General features: G+C 43.0%; 1 protein-coding gene across 1 annotated transcript in view; it reads right to left on the reverse strand.

The window, feature by feature from the left end:
* Nucleotides 1-936: 936 nt before the first annotated feature.
* Nucleotides 937-25,646, reverse strand: part of spryd3 (SPRY domain containing 3) — a 69,630-nt gene continuing 44,920 nt past the window's right edge. Inside the window, 4 exon segments of the mRNA XM_083920398.1 lie at nt 937-2,741; nt 6,924-7,063; nt 8,343-8,462; nt 20,028-20,085. Coding sequence (XP_083776524.1) covers nt 2,607-2,741; nt 6,924-7,063; nt 8,343-8,462; nt 20,028-20,085 — 453 coding nt within the window. The 3' untranslated portion in view covers nt 937-2,606.

The raw sequence follows: 25,646 nt of genomic DNA on the forward strand, positions 1-25,646 counted from the left end.
TTTATAAATTATTTATTATGCACTTCTAAAAAGTATATTTACAGATACTTAAGGAGAGACAGAACAATAATGTTAATAAATGCATAATAAAGGATTTATTAACCCTAACAAGGCAATTTTTCTTACTTTAGAGCTGGTGTTAAAACTGCTAATAAGTGCAGTTAACAATGATGAATGCTTAATTAGTGCTTAAAAATGTCCTATAATCTAACATTAAACATGTTTATTAACATTAACACATGGTTAGGCTCTCATTACCTATTAATTAACGCTTATTACGCGGACCTTAATGCAAAGTGTTGATTGGGTAAGTTTCTCTCTTTAGCATTAAGCCTTTAGTTTAGCACCATTTCATCAACAGCGCTGCTCCCCAGCTCCGCCCTATCGTCCAAATATGGTCATGTCAGTAAAAAAAAACAACCAAAAAAACTAAACAAGATGCCAAACTCCTGGCTTCAAACCGTAGTCCGCGAGCCAATGGGTGACGTCACGGCAGCTACGTCCAATCGCTGTTATACAGAATGATAAAAAACAAAATGGGAAAGTTCTCTGTAGGACATGTTCATCAGTAAAATTCCACTCTAACAACATGTGAGGTTGTAGGAAACACCCTAGTTGTTCTTTTCAACATGAGACGAAGCAATCGAGAAATAACCAGCAGATTGTTGCAGTTGCATTGTGATCTAAGCTGGTTAAAAGTGAGTCGGCATTGAGATATTAAAGTGTAATTCAGACACAAAATCATCCCATGGTCTTTTCATGTATCCCTACACATAAACCACGGCACCAACAACTGGTTAGAGAACCCAGAGTTTATTTAAAGAGTGTCTTTAAAGACTTACCTACTGGCCCCTGTACCAGCTCCTCTCATAGTAAAGTCCATTCAAGTGGATTACCAAAGTCAATCCCAAAGGGGTGCTTTGTTTTGTGTGTATGGACTCTTCTCATGCTGCTGCAGAGGTCTGCTGTTATTTTCAGCAGTATTAGTGGTTAAAAAAGACGTTTGAATGCCTTCACCGTACTGCCCTGAGCTAATCAGTGTTAGCCACGTCCGGCTGGTAGCGACTCTACCGGATTTCCACCGTCAATAGTTGTTAGACGAAAAAAACTGTCTCCATGGCCTATTTGATGAGTGTCAGTGCTGAAAAAGACCATGGGATGATTTAGGGCCGAATGAGACTTTAAGTCAAACCCAAAGATGAACGACTAAAACACGGATCTCTTTGTGATACAGACCTCTGCTGCCGCTGCTTCCTGCTGTGCAGACAAACAAAAACAGACATGCAAAAACCAAACATCATTGTCTTTTATCTTTGAAAAAAACAAAAACATCCAGCAGTTAGTTTTTACATCACATATGGCATCACAGAAAGGAAGTTATCTTCTGACTACAAGAGCAAGAAATGTATTTTTAAGTAGATATTTTCATTCTCTAAACTGCAAAAATATCACATAGTTCTAACGTGCACAGCGAGTAAAACTGTTGGAGAACAATAAAAACACACATTACGATATGATGCAATCCAATACAACAGACCATGCATTTGACTTTATGGTTTCTTTTATGGCTGATGATTGTGTTGTTGCATTGGATCGTATTATGCTGAAAGGTCTTTTATTTTGTCCACCAACTGTATTAATAACTGTCTCCTATCTCCCCAAAGTGCAAAAAAAACAAAAAACATTCCCTGAACTTTTGACGAAGAGGATAAATTTAAATGATTTGCAGAAAACATTTTTATTTGCAGTCAGGCTCCAACACGAAAACTATGAAAAGCACTCATCAATCTCTCCATCCACTCTGATGTGACGCTGCTCAGTAACAGCATCTTAGGTGAGGTTAGTGAGGTTACAGTGCCAAACCTGTAATAATCCTCCTACGATGAGCTCGTAGAAAATAAAATGGAGCGTAAATGCATTTCTGAGATATATTGCAACAGATCCACCGTTCACTTCCAGCCAGCTCTGAGAGAGCAGTGAGCGAGGTGAGGCGGGGCAAACGGCAGGTCCCTGATCGCTCACAGGAGGGCAGCCTCACCCAGAGAGAGAGAGAGAGAGGAAAGGGAGAGGGAAGTTGTGAAAGAGAGAGGGTCTAATTCCTGAAATATAAACCGCCAACGAGCTCTGACTCCGCACAACTGTTGGCCTTGCTCTGCTTTGCTTGGGGTCGTGACAAATGAAATAAAGTGAGTGGGCCAGACCTCATCAGAGGGATTTTACAGCTCAGTGTTTCAGCATGCAGAGGGAGGTTAGATGTGAGGCTGATTGCAGAACAGATTGCATAGAATTAACAGTTAAATATCTTTTCTTTTTTGTTTTGCTTCGAGGTGCAGCTGTCTATACGTGCATGCTGTAACCTACACAGCTCATGTACGACCTCTCTGCTACTCTACAACCAGGAGAGCCGATCTAGTTGGGTTTCTGTGAGGACTGTGAAAATGTACATTACGAATACAATTTTAAAAAGCGGAGGCAGCACCGAGGACGTGCATGTGTGCATCTGAACTGAGTGTGTCCTAGCAGCATGCTAGGCTACCGTTGGGTGAGCTCTACAGTGCAGCCAGCTGTTTGCAGGGCATCACAAGTCCAGTCCAGCGCAGCTCAGCTCATCCACTGAGGGGATGCAAATCCACTTTGACCTTCTCTCCGCTGCTCAGCATCCCCACGGTGGGGTAGAGACCCCCGGGAGGAACCCCCATCTCCCTCCGGCCCATCAGCTTCCCGTTCCTGGTGAAGAAAACCTGCAGGACCACAGGGGGGCGACAGTGAGCGCCGTACACGCATGCATTTCACTGATGGGAGCACTGGAACAATTACTCATGAAATAAATGTCTTTTCATAATGACTGATAGTTATACAAACTTGGTTTGAGAGCACACAGTGTGCTAGTTGTTAACAGGAATTATATGCAGTTAGGAAATATCGTTAAACAAATAGGTGACGGTGTAATGTCTGTGTTCTCAGAGGGCGAAAAAAGTCAATGTTTACAGTACAAGTCTCTACTAAATCAGCGAGTGATCAAACATTATCCAGCTGTTCTCAAAAGAACATCAACAAACTTTTCAATGCTAATACACAAGGGCCTCCGTCCAAGTCTGAGAGCAAATACTGACACACTAAAACAACAAGTGAAGTACTGTGGAGTGTGTGTGTGTTTGATAAATCAGGCTGAGTCACTTATCAAACATTTACTGTACCACCCACCAGAGAGAAAAAAAAAGAGAGGCTTAACCGCTATTCAATTACGGATGAGAGGTGAGTGAAGCCGCAGCAGGCGTCATTAGTTTGAACAACACCAACCTGACACCCGCTCACACGTGCAGACCTCTGTGATGTCGAGGAGAAGTGCATTGAGGGTAATGTGTCCTGTTGAACAAATACTAACAAATTCCTGGGTTACGACACTACGGCCGGTTCTATTCTCAGCCCCTATTCTCGCACACCCGCTCGGTGAACCCCCCGCCTTGAGTTGCTCAACTGTGTGGCCGATGTTAGCCCAGTGGCTACAAGTCGGGACAAAGTGAAAACTGCAGTAATTAAAACTATAAAACAAAGGAAACTTAGTGCAGCGGATGAAAGACACATCAAGCTTATTTCCCTTCCAATTGGAAGATGTCCAGCAGTGCTATCAGCTCAGAACGGGCAGAAACCAGTGGGACCCAGGTCCACCCATCTACTGTCCTGAGGAGTCTGGACAGCGACCAGTGGGACCCGGGTCCACCCATCTACTGTCCTGAGGAGTCTGGACAGAAACCAGTGGGACCCAGGTCCACCCATCTACTGTCCTGAGGAGTCTGGACAGAAACCAGTGGGACCCAGGTCCACCCATCTACTGTCCTGAGGAGTCTGGACAGAAACCAGTGGGACCCAGGTCCACCCATCTACTGTCCTGAGGAGTCTGGACAGAAACCAGTGGGACCCGGGTCCACCCATCTACTGTCCTGAGGAGTCTGGACAGAAACCAGTGGGACCCAGGTCCACCCAGCTACTGTCCTGAGGAGTCTGGACAGAAACCAGTGGGACCCAGGTACACCCATCTACTGTCCTGAGGAGTCTGGACAGAAGTGGTCTTCATGGAAGAGTCAAAAAGCCAAACCTCCGACGTGAAAACAAGGCCAAGAGACTCAACTATGCACCCTCACATAGGAACTGGGCTACAGAAAAATGGCAGCAGGGTCTCTGGACTGATGAGTCCAAATTTGAATTATTGGGCTGTAGTGGAAGGCAGTTTTTTGCTGAAGGGCAGGAGAGCGCTACAATAACGATCGTCTTCAGGAAACGGTGAAGCATGGAGGAGGTTCATGCAAGTTTGGAGTTGGAGATTTGGTCAGGATTAATGGTGTCCTCGATGCTGAGAAATACAGCAGATACTTATCCATCATGCAACACCATCAGGGAGGCGTGTGATTGGCCCCAAATGTATTCTGCAGCAGGACAATGAGCCCAAACACACAGCCACTGTCATTAAGAACTATCTTCAGCGTGAAGAAGAAGAAGAAGAAGAAGAAGAAGAAGAAGAAGAAGCCCTGATCTCAACATCATCCAGTCTGTCTGTGATTCCATGAAGAGACAGAAGGGTTTGAGGAAGTCTTCATCCACAGAAGATCTGGGGTTAGTTTGGAACAGAAAGTGAACCTGGAAGAACTGATGCTGTTTTGAAGGCAAAGGGAGGTCACACAGAATATTGATTTGATTTAGATTTCTCTTCTGTTCAGTCACTGCATGTTGATAATTGATGAAAATAGACTATTAACACTTCCATTCTTGAAAGCATTCTTAGTTTACATCATTAATTCACGCCTGCCTAAAACTGTAAACCACCACCTGAGCCACTCAGGCTGAGCGCCGTTCTTACTGCTGTCACTCATCAAGATCATTCCTTTACTAATCTGACATGTAAATGGCCATGTACAAATATGAAAGTTACCTTGTAGATTCTTAGAAGTGGGTGAATAAATTCGACCCAGTAAAAGCACCACGAAAAGACCAGAAACTGTAGCAGACCAGATCCGTCTACTCGATAGGGACAATATCAGCGAATGCCGTCCGACTGGTGATACAGTGACGTTGTTTTTGGTGATTTTGGACAAAAAAAAAAAAAATCCATATAATCTTTCATCATATTTATATCCAAGTGTTTTGAGAAGAGATACAGGAAGTGAAAAAAGCAAACAAACAGCCAAAGTCGAGAGGTTTTGAGATTGAACACAAACTTGTTTTATCAGGTCAGATAGTTCGCTCGTGCATGCTAAATATCATCTCAACATCAGGTCATGCTAACTGGCTAACTAGCAGCTTGAATCTGTCATTCTTCCCGTTTACCATTCTGAATGATGAATACAGACTACCGTCACCTGCTGGTATGGCGAGTTATTTCCTCTCACGCAGGTGCAGAACGTACGTGCTAGTAACAGTCAGCCTTCATCACAACTAGCCTTCTTAAGTCAGCTCGATATATCTCTGCCTTTAAACTGTAGACACTCGTTAAACTAAATGAATGGATTACCAGAGCAAAATAATATTACATACATAATATACGTAGTTTATATCTATTTAAGCAACTCTTACCTTTCTTGCATGTGTCAGTTAGAGCACTCAGTGCTTCCCTCCAAAGTCCCACCCTCTTCAACCTGACTGACCTCTGACGCTCCCTCCTCCCCTGACACGTGCTTTGAGAGAGAAATGCTGCGTTCAAGTGCCATGGGAAGGCCGAAGTTTGGGACCTCCAACTAGGCAAAGTGCACTGGAAAGCCTGTCAAAAGTTGAACCTCCTACTCTCGTAAATAGGGGGAGATGGGCCTACCCTGAATTCGCTAGTAGGAGGTTCACTTTGACGTGGCGCTTGAACACAGCATGAGCAGCGCAAGTCAAACAGAGAAAGGGGTCAAAATGCAGGAAAGGAAAGAATTGCTTAAAGTCGGCTTGATATGTCTCTGCCTTTACGCTAGACACTCTTTTACTCAATCATTCGATTACTAGAGCAAAATAATATTATATATATATATATATATACTGTATATATTTTTTAATATCTATTAATCAGGGTTCCTACAGCTTAAGGCAAGTTAGATTTAAGACTTTTTAAGAGTTTTTAATGGCACTCAAAATTTTACGTTATTAGAGATCTGTTGCCGTTGGGATCCAAGATGGTGGTGGAGGCCTGGCGGAGACAAGGTTTTTCTTGGTGATTAACATGAATACAATTTGAAAGGCGTCTCTGGTCCTGCTGAACTTCTAGAGAATTCTCACATGAATCTGCTGCTACCCTCGACTTTATGGAGGTTTATAGTGAGATTTTGCTCATTGTTTAGCAGCCCGCTCCAACATTTATCTTCAGCCGCGACAGAGAAACCATAAAAAACATCTGTACATCACCTGCTCAGCACCACACAACGTTAGCAACTAGCTTGGGAACACAATGTAGCATCTAGTAGCTAAAGAGCCAGATAGATATCTAACAAGACTCCAAATGAAAGCTAATGTTGCTCTGTCTCTACCAGTTGCATGGATAAGTAACAGTTCACCAGACAAAATTTTAAGGGTGACCACATGTTTACAGCTTGTTACGCTGCCCCCTAAAGGCCACAAGAAACACTATTGCAGGTTTATTTCATTTCTTATTGACGCACTTAAGGCAAAAACATAAATTATTCATGCACAAGTCAAGATTTTGCTTCCTTAACATATCTTTGCTCTTTTTTTAAACTTTTGTCTATTTGTGTCCGTACTAAATATAATAATACAAAAAACATTTGTCTTAATGTCAGTAACTAACTTGAGAAGTTTCATATACAATCAATTGACCAATAGCCTTGTGGTATTTAAACCTGTGATATACATGTGGTGATATCTGTTAGTTAACATCTTTTACCCTATTCACCTGCGGAGTCTACCTGTGTTGTGTTTTTACGAGTGTTCCTCACCGTGACCTTTCTGCCCTCCTGTCCCTGCTCTACCTCTTCCCCATCTTCCTCTTCCTCCTCTTCGTCGTTGAGGTACAGGACGTTCTGGACGCCCGCTTGACCAGGACGGACCTGCAGACGATTCCAGTCGTCCACGTCACCTGAGGACAAAAACAGATCAGTGTGTGAGTATTTCATGTGCAGAGCGGAGTTGATTTGATGCGCAGAACTGAGGGTAAGACAAGGTCCCATACTCTGCTCAGTTTTAGGTTCATACTTGTACGTTGGGTTTCTACTAGAACATGTTTTCGTGCTTTAATGTTAAAAAACAGAGTATTTTCCTCGTACTGTCTTTCTGAATCAAGCCACACCACAGCAATTTCCTGGTTGATCCAATACTGCAGTGCCAAAGGTCATATCTCCATGACAACACTAAGGGGGGTAATCTTTTTTGTACCAGACTAGTTTTTATTTTATTGGAGGTTAAAGTCTATGAATAATTAGGGGCGTGGCCTCTTGAGTGACCTCCTCAGAGGTATACGTCAGCCAGATGGATGTACGCCCCTACCCCCTAACATCACATACATGCCCTTTTTTGGTAAGAGGAGATGGGGCAGAGTCAAGGTTTGACAAGATGGAGACTCCTTTTGGCGAGGACGATTGGATCAAGTTGAGAGAACGGACCCCGACAGGCATTTCTTTATACAGTCTATGGTCTGAATATACCTGTGATCACCCACTGTCTGAAATGCTCTGGTTTAGTGCCTGTCTCTTTAAGACTCCCTCGTGAAAAAGCCAAGTCTGCTCAGACTGGTCAGTGTTTTCTGTGTCTTCTGCATCATTGCAGTCAGGGAATGACTGTAACTGCACTGTAGCATCCCTTTCTACCTATATATGGCATAGTTGTGACATCACAATGGTACATGAAATCCTGACGGCTTTCTAAATACGCGCTGTGTGTATTTCTATATGGAGTGAAACATTTTATACTTTCACAGTATTTATGTGACACATATATTATTTAATGCCACAACCTGAGGTGTTTTATTTTGTCAGTCGGCCTTTATAGACGTCAGATGACATTAGCTGGTATTGTGATTGCTGTGTTGAACACGACAGTTCTTTTGAATTGCTATCACAGGTAATTTGAAATGTTGAACGTAACCCACCTAAGAGCAGGAAAGCCTATATTTGGGAGTGGGGGTTGAGAATTTCCCCTTTAAGTGTCTGTTCTGTTCTCGTGCGGAGGATCTTGGTTTGCCTCCAGTTTCTTTCCAGAGGGCAACACAATAAACTCTGTTAAGACCGAATGTTGCTTCAACGCTAAACCCACGATAAGAAGCAGGTTTAAGAACGAAACCTCCCACGGTCGAAAACACACAAGCACTTGAATGAGTGACTGTGTAATTGCAGCACCCTGAACCCTTCTCTGCCCCTCACCTTCTCCGTCCAGAATGTAGTCTCGTGGGAACATGATGCCGCAGCCCATGATGTCACCTTTGAAGCAGCGAGGGCCGAAAGCGTCCCCGACCCCGCTGCCGTGAAAGATCTTGCCATCGTCTGTCAGAGGAGGGAGGAAAAGAAAGTTTTTGCAGCTGTTAATTAATTCATTACTACAAAAATTCTGAGGGAAATATTGTACTTTTTATTTCACTACATTTATCTGACAGCTTTAGTTACTTTACACACAAAACATGAAAAAGTGAAACATGCAAGAACGGTGCAAACAATTAAGTTGATTAATGGTTTGACGGTCCAGTTTTTTTTTTTAAACTTATTTTTTTTAAATGTCTTTGTTTGTTCTTATATACAGTACTTTGCAAAAGATTTAGGCAGGCTACCTAAATCAAATCAATATTCTGTGTGACCTCCCTTTGCCTTCAAAACAGCATCAGTTCTTCCGGGTTCACTTTCCGTTCCAAGCGTCTTGGAGAACTAACCCCAGATCTTCTGTGGATGAAGACTTCCTCAAACCCTTCTGTCTCTTCATGGAATCACAGACAGACTGGATGATGTTGAGATCAGGGCTTCTTCTTCTTCTTCTTCTTCTTCACGCTGAAGATAGTTCTTAATGACAGTGGCTGTGTGTTTGGGCTCATTGTCCTGCTGCAGAATACATTTGGGGCCAATCACACGCCTCCCTGATGGTGTTGCATGATGGATAAGTATCTGCTGTATTTCTCAGCATTGAGGACACCATTAATCCTGACCAAATCTCCAACTCCAAACTTGCATGAACCTCCTCCATGCTTCACTGTTTCCTGAAGACGATCGTTATTGTAGCGCTCACCTGCCCTTCGGTGAACAAACTGCCTTCTGCTACAGCCAAATATTTTAGATTTGGACTCATCAGTCTAGAGACCCTGCTGCCATTTTTCTGTAGCCCAGTTCCTATGTGAGGATGCATAGTTGAGTCTCTTGGCCTTGTTTCCACATCGGAGGTTTGGCTTTTTGACTCTTCCATAAAGACCACTTCTGTCCAGAGTCCTCAGGACAGTAGATGGGTGGACCCGGGCCCCACTGGTTTCTGTCCAGACTCCTCAGGACAGTAGATGGGTGGACCTGGGTCCCACTGGTTTCTGTCCAGACTCCTCAGGACAGTAGATGGGTGGACCTGGGTCCCACTGGTTTCTGTCCAGACTCCTCAGGACAGTAGATGGGTGGACCTGGGTCCCACTGGTTTCTGTCCAGACTCCTCAGGACAGTAGATGGGTGGACCTGGGTCCCACTGGTTTCTGTCCAGACTCCTCAGGACAGTAGATGGGTGTACCTGGGTCCCACTGGTTTCTGTCCAGACTCCTCAGGACAGTAGATGGGTGTACCTGGGTCCCACTGGTTTCTGTCCAGACTCCTCAGGACAGTAGATGGGTGGACCTGGGCCCCACTGGTTTCTGTCCAGACTCCTCAGGACAGTAGATGGGTGTACCTGGGCCCCACTGGTTTCTGTCCAGACTCCTCAGGACAGTAGATGGGTGGACCTGGGCCCCACTGGTTTCTGTCCAGACTCCTCAGGACAGTAGATGGGTTTACCTGGGCCCCACTGGTTTCTGTCCAGACTCCTCAGGACAGTAGATGGGTGGACCTGGGTCCCACTGGTTTCTGTCCAGACTCCTCAGGACAGTAGATGGGTTTACCTGGGCCCCACTGGTTTCTGTCCAGACTCCTCAGGACAGTAGATGGGTGGACCTGGGCCCCACTGGTTTCTGTCCAGACTCCTCAGGACAGTAGATGGGTGGACCTGGGTCCCACTGGTTTCTGTCCAGACTCCTCAGGACAGTAGATGGGTGGACCTGGGCCCCACTGGTTTCTGTCCAGACTCCTCAGGACAGTAGATGGGTGGACCTGGGTCCCACTGGTTTCTGTCCAGACTCCTCAGGACAGTAGATGGGTGGACCCGGGCCCCACTGGTTTCTGTCCAGACTCCTCAGGACAGTAGATGGGTGTACCTGAGCCCCACTGGTTTCTGTCCAGACTCCTCAGAACAGTAGATGGGTGGACCTGGGTCCCACTGGTTTCTGCCAGTTCTGAGCTGATATCACTGCTGGACATCTTCCAATATCCAAAAAGGGGAGTTAGCTATAGATTATTATTATAAGATGTATTTTCATCTGCTGGAGTTTCCTTGCCGATCACTGTGACCACGATCCTGAACGATGCCCGTTTCTTTGTTCCTCTTCAAAAAGGTTTGAGCAGCACATCTTGAAACCCCAGTCTGCTTTGAAATCTGTGTTTGGAGAGATTTTGCTGATGCGGTAGAACTCCCTTGTGTGTTGTTGCTGTGCTCAGTCTTTCCATGGTGTATGACCTGTGACATGAAAGTGTCTCAAACAACCTCACCTCAGTAGCCTAAAACTTTTGAGCAGTACTGTATATCACAATTAATGTTTTTTTTTCTTTGTTTTTAATTTGTTTAACTATTTTTATTATTATTTTGTATCCGTTTAAATGTATGAAATGAATACATTCAAAATAAATAAAGAAATAATTGAAAAAACAAACAAACAACAATTCACAGTTGCAGCTTTATAAATGTGACAATTTACTGCTTTTCCTTTTAGCTGTTTTAATTCATTCCTACTCACTTTGAATTTTGGACTGTTAAGTTGGACAAAACAAAGGATTGGGTCATTTTGACTCTTGTTTCTCTTACAAACCAAAAAGTGAATCATAATGATAATAATCACTTGAAGAGTAATGTTAATCTAATGAAAGCCCGGGTGTCTATTGTATATATTTGTCGTTTCGAAATGCGTTACAGCAATATTAACGTCATTTGGACGACACTTTACGTTCTGATTCTTTTACGTTGTGTTCATTTTGCACTAAAGTTTTTAATAAAATGAAAAAGTATTCAATACATTTCATGTGTCAAGCATTTAATTCACACATAAATAGAAAAAATGCTTTACCATGTGGTTATTTCATGTAGTCTTTCCAGAAAACATGGTGTAACACGATATATATTGTTATCGAGATACGAAAGAGAGAGAGAGAAGATTTAGGCCATATTTCACAGCCCTTTCTAATAATATAATATTTACTAGTTTTTTTTTGCATCGAGTACTTTTAATACTGGAATACATTTTCCTGATTATAGTGCAGAACATGTGTGGAATTAGAATCTTTACTTAAGTAAAGGATCTGAATGTGTGTGTTAACCTGTGAGCAGGGTTTCTCAGGGTTCACAGTTACATTTAAGACTATTACTATTACTATTTAAGACATTTTAACACTACACAGAATGCATTTTAATACTAAGTAGTACTAAGGAAAACCTAGTACTAAGGAAAACCTTGTTAGTTTAGTAGAATTAAAGTAAACGTGCTCTAATGTCTGCTGACAGATTGCAATCAGATACAAAAACATTAAATAACAAACATTCCTGCCGACTGCAGGCAAGAGAAAACAATCGAGACTTTTGTAAATCTAATTTCTGACTTTTTAATACCTTTTAGAAGGAAACTGCACATCATGAAAAAGTCTTACAAATGCCCTAAAATCAGAAGCGTAAGATGATCTTTGTGCTTCTGTTGTGTGTCCCGGTGCTGAACTTGACTTCACTGCGTCTTTTAATGTGTTTACCACAACGTGCATCATGTGTACATACAATGTAGTGTTAACACTAAGGATATCCTGACATTCCTGTCGGATGATGAAGTGTAAAAAGGCGAAAGCAGCGCTGGTAAAAAAAAACAAAAAAAAAACACACAAAGACATCAACAGCATCCAAAGGAAATCATCAAAACAACACATACTACAGTTGCGAGAGACAACAATGGAAAAAAAAAAAAAAGGGCAAAAGAAAAACATTGCAGAGGTAGCCTGCAGACGAGCTCCCCTCAAGCGAAGCGGCGTGGCTGCTGCTGGTAAATATTTATGGAGTTGTCATGGGACCCGTCCCCGGCTCAGGATACTGTTTAAACAATCTCTATCTGAGCACCGGGAGGGAGACGGAGACACTGTATCATTACGGCTCCTATGCGGGCCCTTGTCACAACACCACACACTAGGCAAACAGTGGAGCCACGCCGGCACAGGCACAGCGCCGCTAAAAATAGAGCAAGAGCAGGGCGGCTTCGGAGTGACAAGGGTTGGCGTTGGAGGTGAGCCGAGGTGTGGAGGTCCAGGTTTGGGCCTAAGGATGGAGCTAGTTCACTGGGAAAGGAAAGGTAGGAAGAGCCTGGCAGAGTGCTGAGGAGCTGGAGGGTTTATCGACCTTTAAAAAGTCTCCAACAGTTTGTTTGCAGGCTTATTATTATTTACAATGCTGTTGCTCTCACTTATCAGACACGCCCGCAAACACACAAAGCTGTGATTGTTGATTAGCATCATATTTTATTATTTATATTTATATATTTATATTTCTTTTGTGTTTATTTTCGATGAGATTAGAGTGCACATTTTTCGTGAAAAATTAAACGGAAAAATCAACAGAAATATAAATGAATTACCGTCAATTGTGATATCCAATAAAAATCATTAATAAAGTAAAAACAGCTTCATTTCCTGCTACTGTAATGTGAGGATTTGCCGTTTTTTTTTATTCCACTGTAAATTTAATTCTTTTGGACTGTTGATTACACAATAAAAATCAAAATGTAGAAATCAACAACAGCTCTGGGAACATGTGACGAGGGATTTCCTGACATTTCCTAGAGTAAAGGGGTGATTAAGCAGAATAGATATTAGAGTTTTGCACTTCCATAATGTTGAGGAGACTCACAAGAGAGACAATAAACTAGAATTACCACCTTGCTGCTGTCAGCCTCCACCAAACAGTCAAGTTACTTTTTACATCCAAATTGTTCAGACTTGCATATTATATGTAGTGAAGACTTTGGTAAAAAAAAAGGTATTAAGTTTCAACATTAGTGTCACCAATTCAATATCCAATAACGCTTAATGACGGACATAAACATGATGTCACAGTAAAGTTGATCTTTTGGAAATTAAATCTCATTGCATCAGCGTTTATCCCATTAGACATTTGGGTGAAATGTTGTTCTAATTAGCGTAGGACAAAAAAAAAGCATTTTGCTATTAGGTCACAGCGATATTTTGACCTCATGTCCAAGCGGACGGCTGTGCCAAGTTTGAAGAAAATCCCTCTAGGGATTCCTGATGATAACGCCTTCACGAGACAGGACGGACAGACAAACAGGGCCAAGGCTGTCGCAGGCGTGGAGGCATAAAAACAGTCTAAACAGCAAAGACAGAGGTATCCTGACCTTTTGTCCACATTTCCCATAAAGCGACGCAATAGTGTCTTTTTTTATAATAAAAAAGACATGTAAATTTCACATCTTACAGGAAGGGATGTGACCTTTAAAGTTGATTCAATTATTACACAGAATTAAGGATTGATAGCGAAACTAAAGAAACTTGTCATATAACATAACCTGTAAACTATAGTACAATGAGTTTTGGCTGGAAGTTGTGTAAGACTATCTTTGTTTTTGAGCATACAATAATACGTTCTGTTGCTTTTCTCTAAAGTGTGCTTTGGTACTAGAAAGGCTGGAAATCGAGATACAGGAAGCCGGCTCAACTTGGAGCTCGGCTGTGGTGGAAAATGTTAAAATTTATGTTGGAGACCAGTGAGTTTAAAATTAGCATAGAGGTGTTGACCAAGGTTTGGCTCTGAGGCTGTTGATGGAGCAGAATACCGCCAGTGGTGGTGTTAATGCAAAAGTCAAGAGCATAAACTGAGGAAGTTGTTGGTAAAGCTAACACTGTTAGCTACTGTGGCCACCGCCAGGTGCTGGATGTAAGGGTGATCCGAGCAGCAACCAGAAGGTGAAAACTGGAGCTGGGTTTGGGGTTTGGAGCCGGGCCCACAGGAGGAGAGGGATTGACAACTGAGACCAGCTCAAAATAGGAAAAAAAGACTCGGAACAAGAGAGTTTGTCTGAAAAAGGCCGGGCTTCCCTGCCCACGGAACAATGACTTCACCGACTCCTAAAACATGAAACATTTAAACTAAATATTAATAATCTTCCATGATTTCATTTCATGTGACTTTGCACATTTTCTCAAGAATTTACTATAAATTCCATCTGCAGCTGCCGTGTGAGTTTATCACAAAGTGTTGAGCTGTTGATATTTAATATACAAACACTTCCTGGCCCGTTTGCCAGTGAGGCGCCAGTTTGTAAAGTCTATAAACAATAATAAATCAAACCATCTCGGGTTAGACCTTCTCCAGAGTGAAGTAGTGCAGCCTGTGAGCAGTTTTACTGAGCCACCAGGGAGTACAGACTCTGGCAGCACCCAGCTCCAGTGGTGGATCGTGAACCCCGTAAACAAAGGCTGCCTGACTAGCAGAACTGTGCTGCCAGGAGCCCCCCCCCCCCCCGCGTCAATCTTGAACTGTACTGTCAGAAAACAGTAAAAATGCCAAAGACAATTACTATAAAAACCCTCACTTTGGGAAATTGTTATATATTGTCATTTCCTGATATCATAATGACCAAAATGATTAATAACTAAGAGCTTACAAACCATCCAAATTGCTGGAACTTGGCTTTAAACACAATCCAACGGATGGTCACAAGCTGTATCACACCTATTCAAACATTTCATTTTAAAGTGGTGGTGCTCGCTTATAAAGCTCTATGTGGCCACGATGCACAGTGTATTAGGGACCCTTTTCCAATAAGCTTAAGGGTTTTGGACTCAGAAGACTCTTTTAAAAAAGCGTCTAAAAAGCCCTCTGTTCTTTTGTTTATGTCTGTTCTCTTTTTCTGTGTTTTGATTATTTGTTTTAATTAGAATTTCTTTCTTTCACTGAAGCACATTGTGACCTATGTCCATAAAAGCTGCTAAAGGAACTTTTCTTGCTGACTTCACAAACAATTGAGAAAATGATCTGCGGATAAATCAATCGTAGCATCTGCAGCTTGCCTTAATTCCCTTCCTTGTTGACATCTGGGTACACGCTCATGTTTTAGATAGCAGTTGGTGTTTTCACTAGACTGTTTGTGAGACCTGGTCATCCAAATCCATGGTTGTCCCACTGGGTAAGAAGGTAATTTAATCCCCCTACACAACATGTTGGTATTAAATATCTGAATGTTTTTGCAGAACCTGAGCTGGAATCAGATTAGACCCCAGAAGTTAGACTGAGTCCTATTATGATAGGTTGGCTTGGTGGTGAGGGATGGAGTGGTAGGATACAACCTTCGTCTGCGGGTGTTGAGTCATAGCACGTGTGACTCATTGATGGGGGGTTGGGAGAGGGGGTGACAGGGTTAATGAGGCTTGCAGAGGAGCACTCACTGGTTGGATGGCTGGTCGCTCCTGATAGGGCCCACAGGGGCCCGCAGTGCCCCACGGGCCATTAACTTGCGGAGACAAGCCGAGCCAACACACAGGATGGAGGTCCACACTGGGCCGGCTCCCAACACAAACACTCGTGGTAACACCAGCGCAGGCCAAAGAACTCTCAAACTATACAAGCTATACAAAGGAGCGGTGATATGGTTGGCAGGCATTTGTGTATATAACTGGAATATATCTGGAGTAAAATCACAACCTTTAAAGTCAATAATACAAATCACATGTGATCCAGGTCAACACTGGTCGCGTGCCCAATACAACGCACCATAAATCAGGATGACAGAAATAGAGCTCAGGAGTCAGACTGTACATGCAAAATATAAACAAGAAAAAGAGGAATGTTGCATTGAATCATTATGCAATTAATATACATTTGTCTCAAGCTAGACAGCCACTGTTCTCCTGAAAGCTTGTGGTAAAAACATTAGAAACACTAAAGGAGTCTTTACAAAGCTCAAACTTTCCAAACACATCCAGACATTTGCCCCTTTAGATACTGAAGTCAAATACAAAAAACGACCCGTAAAAGTTAATAAACAGGAGGCCCCACGTGTCACAGAAACACCTCTTCACAGCGTTCTTGGCACAAGGAAAACCAAGGTAACAGAGTTATACCTTATTTAAGAAATTTCTGCTGTGGTTATGAGACCTAGTGCATACAATACTGTGTATACGTTAAGTTTCTGTCACTCCGCCAAAAAGCGCCTGCATGCAATTCTTGAGGTTCCTGAGCCGTTCGGGTTGAAAATCTCGTCTGCGTGGAGAAGCTAGGGGTAGACATGAAGAAGAGGCCCCGGCTGTTGATTTTAAGTAGCTGGATCAGAGCCTGCACCTTAACCCAAGCATGGGAAGGCAAACCTCATACGCGCAGCGTGGAAAACCACATACATCATTTTAGTCTCTAACAAATAAGATTAATGGGAGCTCTGCTGGGGCGTGCACATTTCTGTGGTGTCCAACGCACAGCAGCCAAACCAGGCAGACCGCAGCGCTAGACCTCTGGGACTGGCATGGTGAGCCTCTGTGAATGACTGGTCTCTTCTGTCACTCAGCAATGAGGTATCATCCGCAGACCCCAGCGATACGCACAGCATCAACTGTTATTATTATTAATGTATCCTGAGTAAAAATGGAATCTGCAAAGGAACACGGGGATTTAGGATTATAAACATCCACTCGAAACATGCCTGGAATGTGCGGAGTGAACAAGAAAATGTGTTTTGATAGCTCATTTGGAGGTCAACTGTAAGAAAGTATATAAACCTTCCCTCTAAAAATAAAAATCAAGCACGTTCCCTGGTGGAAAAAACAGAAAGTGGCATTTGTGATGTGTGAATCATTTGCCGTTTTCTCACATGAACTCAAGACAATGTCTGATGAATCAGGTGCAGACGTTTGCCCACACAGCGCACAACAGGACATTGTTCGTGTCAGATGCGTTCTCCCTTGCTGGAAATACTCTGGTTTGGTTTAGACAAGAGATAACGCCTCGGTAGAGCGTTCAGGAGGCAGGACATGACGCAAATTACACCGGGGTCACATAGCCAGTTCGTAATTTGGTTATAAACAACAGAGTCACTTGCTGTTCCTTGAATTTGTCTCACGATTTTGGAGTTGATCCCCTCCAGTTAAGCCTGGCAAACACTAAAAGATATTAACAGAAGTTATAAGTGTGAGAGAATACACACATAACGACATGCAATGAACAGTTTTGTTCCTACAGTGTGTGGAGACCAACAATTTGGCCGAAACAGCACACCAAACACTGACAGATCAATTTATAAAAGAACCTGAATCTGAACTCTGAAAACTGAAAATCTTGCCCAGTCAAACGCAACTTTAGAGTAAACAAATTTGAGTTGACTGAAGATGGAAACGGATGTAAACTGGTGTAACAAGTCTTTCTGATATTGGCCGAAGTTATTGTTCTACTTTTACAGAAAATTCATGAAGAGAAAAGCTAAAAATATGGCTGAAGTCATGGAGACGGCGTGAACGTGGACTTTACATGTTACAGCGCGAGCTGGAGGCCAGTAAACGTCATCACAATCATCACAGTTGGAGAGTTTATAATGTCATGCAGCAAGATTCAAACTCAAGAACAGAAGTCAAACGGTAAATCAAATCTGACAGCATGTTGTTCTGATGCTATAGTGCTATGTGTTCCCCACTCACAACAGGATATCTGAACGTAAATATTGAACGGGTCTAATATTTGTCATTTGAAATCGGTGCGGACAGATGGACCTCGGAGCAGATCTGGGGATGTAAAAAAAAACACTCTTAAACCTCACACAACTGGCGGTGCATATATATTAAAAAAAAATCAGGGCTTTGACTGGTGTCTTTTTCACCATCAGATGTTTGTATTGTTCCGGTTTCGCACCAGCAGCATGATAGAAACGTCGTCGTCACTCCAACTCACTCGCTGTGAATTGTCTAGACAATGACCTGCTGTACGTCAACATATTCATACTCAGGAGCTGGCAGGGGAAAGTCGGTTTAATCAGGGTATCTGCACATTTCAACAAGTCAAATTTAGGACTTTTTAGGACCTTTTTAATGCCACCTTGACCGAAAACACTAGAAATATAGGCGATGGTTGAGGGATCCTGCTATATCACAACCCAAGCATAGCATGTGTCACTCAATGAGACTTTCTGTCTGTTTATTGAACAAAAAAGACCTGTTGGCGCTGCAGATAGCACGCTTCTAATGAAAGGAGATAGTCCACAACGAGTTGGGCTCTCTTGTCCTTTCCAGAAGTAAAGGTGCTCACGATTTGTGAGTCAGGAGACATCAAACGGAAGAGATTTCCTATCCCTCATTGGAGCTTTAAGACAGCTACTTGACTTTTGTGTTTAAAATCCACAAAACCTCCAAACCACCAAATTCTGCTCTCAGGTCAGGGCTAGTAGCAGCGCGGACCACTGTCTGTGGCGCTGGCCCCGAGGAAGAGACGCAAAACTGTGATATGGCTGGGGTCTGTTTGTGGCTCCTGGCAGCGGGTTTTGTGCTTTTCACACTGCATGTGGCTCTCGACAGCCTTAACCCCCATGGTGCCAAGCTTGTCAGAACGCATCTGGCCTCGTCTCGGGTGGCAACAGGCGTGAGCCAACGGACGTAGTCCAGCCAACTTTCAATAAATTTGCACTTACCAATAGTTGGAGACTAGCAAGCATGCAGATTACCATTTACATCAGCGGCTGGTGAGAAAGTAGCCTCTCTACATCTTGTTGAAAAGTCCCGCGAGAAAAAGAAAAAGAATAACATTAAACAGTCCAGCCCAGACAAAAACCTTTGACTAATGTATTTAGGACCAGCATATAACATTTTCAATGAATTTAAGACATTTTAAGGCCTTGATTTTAGATACGTGAATTTAAGCCTTTTTAAGGATGAGCGGACACCCTGTTAATGTCCGATACAACTGATTTGGACATTCGCACGTACGGCTCCTGTGGGTAATGTCTTGATACTTTCAGGTTTGCAGAGCCTGTGTGCTATGCAGAGTAAGAGCATCTGAAATTCCCTGTGAGACAGATGAACAATGGGATGCTTCAGACCAGAATAACACTGATAAAAAACAGCTTCGGTCTGATAAGGACTAACAAGATCTTGACTGTGACAGTGGATTGTCAGATAAAGAGCTGGCTACCTACTGTAGCTTGTACAACGTAATAACAACCACCTACTTAGCTTTCCGCTATTCTCACATCACGGCAGCAGCGTTTTGATAGCTAATCTCTTAGCACTGATAATGACGGGTGCTGAGGCCTGGAATGGGAGCTGTGGGGGTTTTGGGCAGATGCCTGTGCAGATAATGTTCACAGGCCTGTCGTCACAGACAACCAAGACTTAAAATATGTGTGTGGAAGCATGGGAAGATAAAGATAGCTAAACTTTTGTGTCTTGTTTATTTGGTTCATCGCTAAGAGAAGATCTTTCGATGACCGAACTTCCACAGAGAGAGAGAGATGGAGATAAGATGCCTCTGCCCTTCTGATGCTGTCACCGTCCCTTTTATCTGCTTCTGTGCTTTTTTAATCTGCCTGAAATCCTCCTTGATCTCTGTTTGTGCTAGGCACCTTGACATCCAGCTGAGACGGTGCCCTGTGATTTTGGGTTTGGGATGCTTTAGAGGAAGTAGATGAGATTTATTTATTTCATCTAAACAAGGACTTCAGGGGGGAATTCTACTCTCATAAACAACACACAACCTTCTTTCCGAGAAATATAACTCTCTAGACTGAGAGGAGACGAGGAAAAGGGAGCTTGAAATCTCACCAGCATGGTATGCCACCGACCCTCGGCTCCATCCTGGGTGTCTGTTCCTGGGGTAGTCCTGCACACACACACAGTTACACAGATCACAAACACATTCACAGTCATGCATGTGATTGATTGAGCAATTGAGGACCAAGAGTCTGCAAGTTTTGTTGGGTCATTTCACTGACTCCCAAGTCAAGTACATTTCTATTCATATAGCCTGTAAGCCTGATGTCACAAATGTGCCTCCAGTGAATTTACAATCTGTTCACACCCTCGACACCACTCACTTTGTACAGTACAAAGAGGGCCTTCAGTTCTGCAGATCAAGGGCTGTTAACCATCCCTTGTTGGAGGCACTGCCTTCTCAGTAGCTGCGCCAAGACTCTGGAATAGTCTCCCTCATAATATAAGAACAACAGAATCTCTTGACACATTTAAAAAGGTGTCTTAAGATCCACTAACTCCCCAACCTGCCTTTGAAAAACGTGTGTGTGTGTGTGTGTGTGTTTGTGTGTGAGCTAGATAGAATCAGTCATCCCCTTCTCTGTTATTGCTTGCTTTGGTAATCTCTCTATAGGTGCAACATATAGTTTAAGTGGCCAGTAAGTTCATTGCCTGATCTGTTTGTGTGCCAGAGTTGAAACTATACTTTTTAAGTCTACTTTGGTCCATGTGACGTAAATGTCATCATCACGGTTCACATGCAGCCCAAAAAAAGTGACCGTGCGGACTGTACAGTGCCGTACTGTAGTGTACTGCACACGCTTCAGTTGTTCTACACTCCAGTCCAGCAGGTGGCGTATAGTACCTCTAGCTGGTTTGTCAAGGAGAAGAAGAAGAAGGAGACAAAAAAATGGTATGAGGACAGCAAAGGCTGATCTTTATAATGACAAGGAGATAGAGCACAGAGTGATAAAAGGAGGAAATCCGCCATCTTTTAAGGGAATAAAAAGACTAGGGCACCTAACACCATCCTCTGTAACAGATCTGGGAAATGCACCTGCTGGTACGCCATCATACCTCACTAAGGTATGATGTGTGCGTCTGTGTGACGGGTACAAGTCTGTGAAAATGGAAGTTAGCTTAATAGAGACTTGAGATATTTTACAATGTCCTCTTCATCCACTGAATGGAGGATTTAAGCTCCTACACTCCTAAACTTCCAAAGGCCAGATCGAAAAGGCTGAAGAATGATTTTTTTTCTCAGGCCACCACACTGTTAAATGCTCGCCGTGACCCAACTGATGTTTAATTTCCCATTTAAGTACTGAGGGCTGATAATGATGGTTTTTTAAATGGCATATCTGCACCAGCATCATATTTTTTACTGTGCCTTTTGGAGCTGAACTAATACGTTTTATTAGCATAATATCTCACATGTTATTACCATATTTGTGCTTGTTATACAAGTGGATTGAGCTTCCAGGTTAGATAATTATTTAGCTCAGCGCTACATAGGGCTGTGCGATGTGGCCAAAATCCCAATATAGTATAGGTTTATCACAATATAGCATGTTTTCTTGTAATTCAATTATGAAACAGCAGGGTTTCCCGCAGCACTTTAGAGCTCAGGCGGCAGGCTTGTGTTGCGTCTTCCAAAAAAACATGTACTATATATATACTGTAAATAAATATGTAGTATATACAGTATGAAAAAAAATATGAAATGAGCTTAATTCACCGTGTTACTCAGCCCTGTTTTCTCCCTTTCATTTCAAACGGTGACCAACGCCAGTCTCCCGTTTTTTAAATATAGTATGCCTCCGAATGATTTGATGCGTCGGAACCGCTGCATTTAACCTTTACAGCTTCCACGCTACGAACCGTAGTTGGGAGCGAGCTGGTCTCATCCTTATTGAGAAATGAGAATGTGTCGTCACGACACAGGTCCCGTCCCCGATATCATGGTATTTGCTATCTTAGCAGGGTCCTGTCAAATGCCTTCTTTTTTTTTGTTCACCTATGGCAGTAGCTCAGTCCATAGGTGGGAACCGGAGGGTCGCTGGTTCGAGTCCCTGTGTTGACCATGAATGGAGCGTGGACTGGTGGCTGGAGAGGTGCCAGTTCATCTCCTGGGCACTGCCAAGGTGCTGTTGAGCAAGGCACCAAACCCCCAACTGCTCGGGGCGCCGGTCACTGGCAGCCCCCTCGCTCTGACATCTCTCCATTGGTTGCATGCATATAGGTCCTGTCTGCGCATGTGTGTGTATTTCGGGCCTGTGTATGTGTAAAATGAAAAACAATAGAGTGAAAATTGAATTTCCCCATTGCGGGACGAATAAAGGAATTCTTCTTCTTCTTCTTGCATTCACAACGTTAATGTCTTTAGCCTAACAAGAACATTTACATCTTGCTCTGTCTCACACTCGGGGTTGAAAGTAAGCCGTTACAGGGCGGTACGGGCCGGTACAGCGTACCACTCAAAAATTTGGAGAGGGTACGCCATACAAGACATACATACAGTCTCTGAAAAAAATGCACTTTCAGCATGACAACACTACGCTACGCTAATACACTGCGCTACCATGACATTCACACCGTAGACTTGATCACCACCCAGAACACACCTGTCCCACTACGTCACACATACTTATTTTCCCAATAAGCCGTGAGGGGGAGGCAGAGATTGCAGGCATCTGTTGGTTGAATGTCATCATGCCATCTATGTTACATTTATTTATAATGAATAATTGTTTATTGTAGTACAGTCTGTAGTCTATATCGCACAAACGCCCCCTGATCAGACAGCAAACCACTCCCCACTACCTTAACTAACATATTTTCTGCAGGAAACCCTGAAGCTGATTTGTGTACAGTATACAGTTCATTTTGCAATTTTGTCCTTACATGCACACCAATAAGTGTAATGTAAAAACAAAACCGCCATCTTCAGATAGTCCCTCAAAGTATTTCACAAGAGATTTTCTCCACTCAGGCTTGTTATTATCACATTAGACGACGTAACTGTGCTTCTCCATTTAGGACTCTATTGAAGATGAGAAATGATCATATTAAATTGAGAGCCTCGTTAATCAAAAGTGGGCTGAGAGTTTTCAGACTATTTTGCATTCTCGATCTGATCTATGTCTATCACCTTGAAATCACAAAATAGAAAGTCAGTAGCAGCTTTAATGTGTTGTGACTGGTGCAGTTTTAAAATCATGTTACCAATGTTAACAGGCTAATAATGAGTGTGAGGATTCCTTTCCCGCTGCGTTATCGGTCAGTGTCTGAGGATGTTTGTCTCTCTCTCTCCATCTGTCTAGCGTGTACAGTATGTATGTCTTTCTCCAGGTTTCACCATGCCAACAGAAATAACTAGTGGGCCAACTTTTGGATAAGATCAGAGTATGACTCAGAGGTAATTACCACAGATTTTTATCTGTCTTCTTGGCTGCACCTACATTACTGTAGAAACACATTACTGAACAAGAGAGGAAGGAGGAGGAGGAGGGAAGTGACATTACGCTCCTCTTTCATGTCTCGGTAGGCTACATCTTCTAAATGCTTTCTTGTTCCCATTCTCTCAGGTGAATTCTCCCTACTGCACTTCTTTTCAGCTAGTATTAACAAAAAAAAAAGGCAACGTTCCATTTTCATCTTGTCTCAAGAATCCAAAATATGACCAGGATGACATCCAAAAAAAAGAAAGAAAAATTCAGCCAAGAACATCCACTGATGCAGAGAATGAAGAGGCGATGCATTACTCAAAAACAAAACAGGGTTGGTTAAATTATTACATTTAGCACCTGCGTGCAGAAATGAGTAACAGGGTCACGGTAGACAGATAACTTGGGTCGGGCAAGGCGGACCAGAAGAGTGCAGCGTTTCAGCACAGGACATCGGGGAAACATCAACGATCCTGTCTGACAACCCCACTGGGGCTTGAGGAACAGGAAATGGAGATAGATGGGAGGAAAGCAAAAGAGAGAGAGAGAGAGAGAGAGAGAGAGAGAGAGAGAGAGAGAGAGAGAGAGAGAGAACCGAGTGAGACATCAGCAGAGGAAGACAGAGAGACATGGAGGAATGCAGCAACTCCTCCAAGCCCTGAAACCCCTTGATCCGCCAAGTCTGCTCCTCTTCCCCCTCGTCTCGACCACAAGCCCGAGGATTCCTCTGGCTGACTGGCATGTGGGCTGAATCTCCACGAGGAGGAGAGCAACGTCTGGGTGTTTTTGCTCCCTGATTGATGATCCACGGGCTCTGATCTGATCAGTGATTTGGAGGAGCGCTCTAAAATAAGACAACATTAGGAATGGCTAAACAAATAAGGGGCAGATTAATGGTGCTTTAATGTGAACCGCAGACTTGTGTCTGATGAATGGATCAACTGTTAAATGCATGTTTTCATAGCAGTCTTCTCGGGTAATTGTTGTGTCCATCATCTCTAATTCAAAACATCTACTTGCTGTGCTCTATACATCCAATAAATATGGTGTGCTTGTGAGAAAAAAAAAAAAGGATTACGGTCTCTCCTAGTTATGAAGAGCAAGATGACGAAGTCGCTCAGTGAAGCACTTTGGTCCACACTGAAATACCTCAACAGCTATTGGATGGACTGCAATAAAATTTCATACGCACATTTATGGACCCCAGAAGATGAAGCCGACTGACTTTTGGTGATCCCCTAACTTTTCCATTGACACACACACACACACACACATCTGTTTCAAAATTAAAAGTCTCAACTACGAGGAGATACTCAACATGGACTCACATATATAGTGAGACTCCAGCAAGGTCAATTCAATAAGAAATGCGAAAAATGGACAGAATACCACTCACAATGCAGAGTCACCACCGAAAACTTCAATGTCAGAGACATTTGAGCGCTATTACTAAGAACACTTCCCCAAATAAGTTGTTCTGTGTTCTATTTTTTACTTAAAAACTCAATAAAATCTGAGTAAAAAGTCTCCACTACTGCTGTATGGATTGAAATATAAGCGCGTTACGAGGCGTTTTTGAAGAGCTACACTACCGTTGTTGCGGCTATGGCTGCTCCTAAAGAGGTTAGCGTAGATGCTGCAATAGTCATGGTCTCTCACATTACAACGCTCATTCACTCTCTTCACTGGTTTCCTCTAGCTGTCCGCATCCACTTCAAGATACTAGTACTAATTAAACCGAACCCTACCCCCCAGCTCCCCAGCTCTGCTCTGCATCGTCCAATCGTCTTTCTGCTCTTCCACAGCTATACTGCCCTACAAAGCCTAAGTGCAGTAACTACAAAATCCCTAATGACAGGATTTTGGCACAATTTTGGGCCTGAAAGTATGAATGCTAGGGTTGATTTGGATTAAAATTATTAAATGGCAAACTACTAAACCATAATGCATCACCAGTGTTCCAAATAATCATTTGTTGGGACAATTAATAAACTTTAAAGACATTTTTTTACCTTAATTTTTTGCGTAGTGACTGCACTTAGGCTTTGTAGGGCAGTACAGTCAGTCCACTTAATCACGCCGTCTGCTGCCCTGGCTCCCAAACGGTGGAACAAACTCCCCACTGACATCCGAACAGCAGAAAGTCTACACATCTTCTGAAAACACATCTCTTTCCACTGCACCTTAGCTAATAGTTTGCACTTTGGCTTATTTGAAGCCAACGCACTTACATGGTTCCTGCTGT

The sequence above is a fragment of the Echiichthys vipera genome (genome assembly GCF_963691815.1).
Source record: "Echiichthys vipera genome assembly, chromosome: 9".
Lineage (NCBI taxonomy): Eukaryota > Metazoa > Chordata > Actinopteri > Perciformes > Trachinidae > Echiichthys > Echiichthys vipera.